General features: G+C 39.5%; 1 protein-coding gene across 1 annotated transcript; it reads right to left on the reverse strand.

Moving 5' to 3' along the window:
• Positions 1-1277: 1277 nt before the first annotated feature.
• On the reverse strand, positions 1278-2856 carry LOC116465123 (double-stranded RNA-binding protein Staufen homolog 2). The gene is given in 5 exon segments (XM_032754280.2): positions 1278-1872; positions 1874-2469; positions 2472-2504; positions 2507-2630; positions 2632-2856. Coding segments are annotated over 5 exon segments (1416 nt in total). The 5' UTR covers positions 2842-2856; the 3' UTR covers positions 1278-1419.
• Between the last annotated feature and the right edge of the window lie 3238 nt (positions 2857-6094).

Raw genomic sequence — 6094 nt, forward strand, 5'->3', positions numbered from 1 at the left:
GTTGCAAAAATTTTCTCCCATTCTGTAGGTTGCCTGTTCACTCTGATAGTAGTTTCTTTTGCTGTGCAGAAGCTCTTTAGTTTAATTAGATCCCATTTGTCAATTTTGGCTTTTGTTACCATTGCTTTTGGTGTGTTAGACATGAAGTCCTTGCCCATGCCTATGTGGTGAATGGTATTGCCTAGGTTTTCTTCTAGGGTTTTTATGGTTTCAGGTCCAACATTTAAGTCTTTAATCCATCTTGAATTAATTTTTGTATAAGGTGTAAGGAAGGGATCCAGTTTCAGCTTTCTACATATGGCTAGCCAGTTTTCCCAGCACCAAATAGGGAATCGTTTCCCTATTTCTTGTTTTTGTCAGGTTTGTCAAAGATCAGATGGTTGTAGATATGCCTTATAGAGCATTTGTAAAGGATATTACAGTTTTTGATCTTAAGGAATAAAGACTAAGATGGAAAAGGAGATGAAAACAGTGAAATCTGAGGAAGCAATACACTCTCTACACATAAGCAAACTGCAATTCATCCAGTTAGTGGTTACAGTTCAGTACATGATTTTCACAGCAACTAAAAAATCAGGACACAGATATTTCCCCTTCCTAGAGTTAACAATTCTTTTAAAAGCTCTGATGTATCCATAAAGGAGTGTTGATTTTTGTGTTTTTTTTTTTCCAAAAGGAAACAAAAAAGTTTTCATCCCTAAATTCACATACACAAGTTGAGTTAAACTATAAGCTAGTTTTATACTACCCAGTGAAATAGAAATGTTGGTACCATCTGAGGCAGGTGCTACCCTCCCTAGTCAGTTCAAAACATGATCCAGTAAAACAAATACACATTGGTATGCCTCAAACAACTATAAAGCATTTCATTATTCTTCAAATATCATGTTTAATTAACTCCTAAGGTAACAGACTTCTAGAATGTTGTATCTTAATGGTGTACCTGAATCAATACTAGCAACAGAATGCAAAATTCAAAACTGCTATAAAAGTAAAATCATCATTAAAAAAACCTCAATCCTTATGTTAAAAGAGGGAGAACTGAGTGTGAAATGCTAACACCAAATGTCTGAAGGCAGAATTTTTGTTTGAGGAAGACCAAGTGAAGAGATAGATGCACCTAATCAAGACCAAATGGAAGACAGTGAAGAGTATGAAAAATGTTTAACAAGGAAAAATAAAAAGAAGAAGGAAAATGGAGAAGAGGCAGGCAGCAAAAGAATTACTAGACTGGTCAAAAATAAGAGAAAATGAGGCATGTTCATATGGCTCTTTTTTGTCTGTCCTTTGTGTTCCTAAATAACTTAAAATGTAAGTGGCATGTAGGCCACACTAGCAGGCAAGAATGAGCCTTGTGATGGATAGAGATGAAGGATCTGAGGCAAATGAATTGTTTTATTTTTTGTTTTTGCTTTTAATTCATACCTGAAAGCCTTGAATCCTTGCTAAATATTCCAGTTGTTTTGAAGGTTGTACTGGAGAACAAGGGGGAGTAGGAGAACTTCCTTTTAAACCTGTGGCTTCAGCTGTAGAAGATGTTCCATTCATAAGGAGTTCCCTGGCCATTGTAGCTGAACTATTTGATGTGAGATATATACTGAAGAAAGAGCTTGAAGGTTGGTTCATATCTCTGGGTGACAAATAGCCTAGAGTAGTGCCAGAGATTACTTTGTGGTGGCTGGCTTCCATCTCTTGATAAACATCAGGAGACAAATGAATAATTCCTTTTGGAGTATTATTTGTTGGTTCAGGAAACCCAGGCTTTGGACCACTCCATCCTTTGTTTTCCCCTGTCTTCTCAAGTTGATCCTGAAGATTAGTGGATGCTTTATAACCAAGTTGTAATAGCATTGCTTCTGCAGCATTTTTTTTTTTTTTGGCCTATCTTTTTATTAGGTCCCATTCCTGTAGCAGCTTCATTGCCTACCTTCATATACATCACAAATTCTTGACGTCGAGGCATTCCTCTTTCTGAAAGCAAAACATAATCTGGCTCCTTTTCCTTTTTGGCCTGTTGCATTTGCGCCAGGCAGCTAATAGGGTTCATCCCTTGGCCATATTCTGGTCCGGCCTTTACTATTGTTTTAGGGCGTTTTTTAAAAAATAATTTTGGCTTTTCCACCACAGGAAGAGGTGGAAGTTTTTTAAGCTCCTGTAAGACGGTGACAGTGGTTGCAGCACGCTTCTTGGAGAGTTTTTTGCTATTTCCTTCTCCTTCTGTAGAGAATTTTCCTACTGACACTCGAGTAACAAAGCTTTTCATATGTGGTGGTCCACTTTCTTTAACAACCTCAAAACTAACAGGTATATTTCGCTTCGGAGCAATTCCAAACACTAAGCTGATCTCAGACTTATTTGCATCTTTGTCATCATCTATATCCTTTCCTGATTCACCATTGTAAGGCGATCTTTCTGGAATAGGTTCAATCTGCAGTGCTTGGAGGGCTTTCATTGTAGCATTGTGTCTAGCTTTCCTTCCCCCCAAAATTCATTATTTCCTACATGAGCTGAACATAAAAGATCTTAGGTATTGGGTAATGATACCTCTGATTATACATAACTTGAAAGTTGTAATTAGCTCTATTATTTGGGAATGGCTTTGGATCTAATGGCCTGTAGATGGCAGGCTCTGCCCCTTTTCATAGCAAGCCTATTCAGTTCCACAGTTGGTGTTATACAGCCTGGGTTATTGTTAACATTACTTTTGGGTGGCTTCTAAATCGGTTTGGGAAGCGTAGATTCAGTCAAAGCTTTATTAGCAACAGCCTGTTGAGCCTTCTTTATATTGCTGCCTTCGGATTCCCACGTCCGCTCACCAAGACTCAGTTGCACTGAGAACATCTTTGAATGAGCAGGCCCTCTTTCATTCAGAAGTTTATACTGGGGTTGGACTCTATTGAAACGGGCTAACTCATTTATTGCAGTTTTCTCTTTTGGGTTTGCCAATTTTATCTTGGAGAGAAGCTGATTTATTTGAAGCCTGTTAAGACAATATTGACCAAACTGCTGTATCCCTCACGGCTCCAAAAACTTCTGAGCCTTGGTCAAATTTCTTTGTGTATCTTTGAGTTCTTCTTTTTCTGTCTTCTTCTTCTTTTTTATTTTTCTTCAATCTTTAAAAAGTAAGCTAAAGTCCTTGTGGTAGGCAGCCTCTCCACTCCGCCTCCCGCGGCCCGCGACCCAGCGTGGCCATTGTTCCCGACGCCGCTCCCGCCCCCTGGCGGCTGTGGGGGCCCAAACAGCAGCTGGCTCTGCGGGGCTAGCGGTGGCGAGCTGGGCCCCCAGGCGAGGGCCGTTCCTGGGGGCCTTGGGAACGAGGGAGAGCTAGTGCGCAAAGAGCGGGCCCCGTCTGCCTCCAAAGCTTTTTTTTTTTTTTTTTTTTGCATCTATTGAGATGATCATATGTTTTTCGTTTTTGATTCTGTTTGGGTGGTGAATCACATTTATTGATTTGCATATGTTAAACTAATCTAGCATCACAAGAATGGTACCTCCTTGATTGTGGCGAATCAACTTTGTGATGTGCTTCTGAATTACATTTGCTAGTATTTTGTTAAGAATTTTTGCATCTATGTTCATCAGGGATATTGGCCTGTAGTTTGTTTTGTTTGTTGTGTTTTTGCCAGGTTTTAGTATCAGTGTGATACTGGCTTCACAGAATGAGTTAGGGAGATGTCCTTTATCCTCATCTTTTTAGAAGAGTTTCAATAGAATTGATATCAACTCTTCTTTGTACATCCGGTAGAAATCAGCAGTGAATCTTTCTAGTCCAAGGCTTTTTCTGGTTGGTAGGTTGTTTTTTTTTTTTTTTTTTTTTCTGATTCAATTTCAGAACTTGGTATTAGTTTATTCAGGGTTTCAATTTCTTCCTGATTCAATATTAAGATGTTGTATGTTTTGAGGAAGTTATCAGTTTTCTCTGGATTTTATCCTAGTTTTTGTGCATACAAGTGTCCATAATAGTCCCTGAGATTCTTTTGTATTTCTGTGGGATCATTTGTAATATCACCTGTTTCATTTCTGATTGTGCTATTTGGATCCTCTCTCTCTTTTTCTTTGTTGATCTGGCTAGTGGTGTATTGATCTTGTTTATCTTTTCAAAAAACCAACTTTTGTTAATTATTTGTATGTATTTTGGGGTCACATTTTGGTCAGTTTGCTAGCAGGGGCTTATATGTGACTTACCCTTGGCAAATTCATGTGGGTCTGCAGCAACCTCAATTCTTGCCTCCTCAGAAGAAAAACATTTGACTGAGGGGTACAAGGCAGAAAAAGAGACTGAGGCAAGTTTCAGAGCATGACAGAAGTTTATTAAAAAGCTTTAGAGTAGGAAATAAAGGAAGTACACTTGGAAGAGACCCAAGTGGGTCCCTTGGAGGTCAAGTGCCCTGTTTCACCTTGAACATTGGATTTTATGTGCTGACCTACTTCTCGCATCTTGCACCCCTTTCCTTTCATTCTTCCCTTATGGTGACCCGCCCGCATATGTGGTGCCCTGGTTGCACTTGGGAAGTGAGTATGTGCAATGTATTTACTGGAATCGTATGCGTGGTAACCTGAGGCTTTCTTCCCTTTTCCAGTGGTATGCCCCTGGAAGGTCGTACTGCACCATTTTATCTCTTAATGCACATATTGAGCCCATTCACCCAATTCCTGAGATCTTATTGGAAGCTGCCAATTACGGATCTCAAGTATTTTTATCTGTTGGGAAACTGCCTCTTCCTGGTGTCGGCTGCAATCAATTACCATTTTAGAGAGGCAATGTGACAACTGCCAAACCATCCTCTGATGGTCGCCTGAACTTCCTACAGAGTGGCGGTCACAAACTTGGTTTATGACCAAGCATATGGTTGATCTTGGAGTATGTTTCATGTGCAGATGAGAAGAATGTATATCCTCTCGTTGATGGGCAGAGTATTCTCTAGATGTCTATCAGGTCTAATTGGTCAAGTGTTGGGTTTAAGTCCAAAATTTCTTCTTAGTTTTCTGCCTAGAAAATCTGTCTACTGCTGTCAGTGAGGTGTTGACATCCCCCACTTGTTATTGTGTGTCTAAGTGTTTTCATAGGTCTAGAAGTACTTGTCTTATGAATCTGGTTGCTCAAATGTTAGATGCTTATATATTTAGGGTAGTTAAGTCTTTTTGTTTATTTAAACCCCATGTAATTATATAATGATGTTCTTTTGTCTTTTTTTACTGTTGTTAGTTTAAAGTCTGTTTTATCTTATATATGAGTAGTGACCCCTGCCCTTTTAAGTGTTCTATTCACATGATAGATCTTTCTCCAGCGCTTTACTTTGAGCCCATGAGTGTAATTTATGTGCAGGATGGGGCTCTTGGAGACATTAGGTGGATGTGTCTTTTTAAAAGTCCAACTTGCAACTGTGTGTCTTTTAAATGGAGCAGTTCAATCATTTACATTCAATGTTAATATTGATATGTTAGGTTTTGACCCTATCCTGAAGTTGTTAGCTGCTTGCTTTGTAGTTTCAGTTGTGTAGTTGCTTTATATGGTATTTTCCTCTCAGTGTCTCCAAGCATCTCCACAAGTTACCTCCAGGGCTTGGGAGAAGCAAAATGCTTTCCCTCAGCCTGGACTGCTCAAATTCTGCAGTGGAAAGAGGAGTCCTACAGCCAATATCATACTGAATGGGCAAAAACTGGAAGCATTCCCTCTGAAAACTGGCACAAGACAGGGATGCCCTCTCTCACCGCTCCTATTCAACATAGTGCTGGAAGTTCTGGCCAGAGCAATCAGGCAGGAGAAGGAAATAAAGGGTATTCAACTAGGAAAAGAGGAAGTCAAATTGTCCCTGTTTGCAGATGACATGATTGTATATCTAGAAAACCCCATTGTCTCAGCCCAAAATCTCCTTAAGCTGATTAGCAACTTCAGCAAAGTCTCAGGATACAAAATTAATGTACAAAAATCACAAGCATTCTTGTACACCAATCACAGACAAACAGAGAGCCAAATCATGAGTGAACTCCCATTCACAATTGCTTCAAAGAGAATAAAATACCTAGGAATCCAACTTACAAGGGATGTGAAGGACCTCTTCAAGGAGAACTACAAACCACTGCTCAATGAAAT

Source organism: Hylobates moloch, unplaced genomic scaffold (assembly GCF_009828535.3).
Source record: "Hylobates moloch isolate HMO894 unplaced genomic scaffold, HMol_V3 SCAFFOLD_3099, whole genome shotgun sequence".
Taxonomy (NCBI): domain Eukaryota; kingdom Metazoa; phylum Chordata; class Mammalia; order Primates; family Hylobatidae; genus Hylobates; species Hylobates moloch.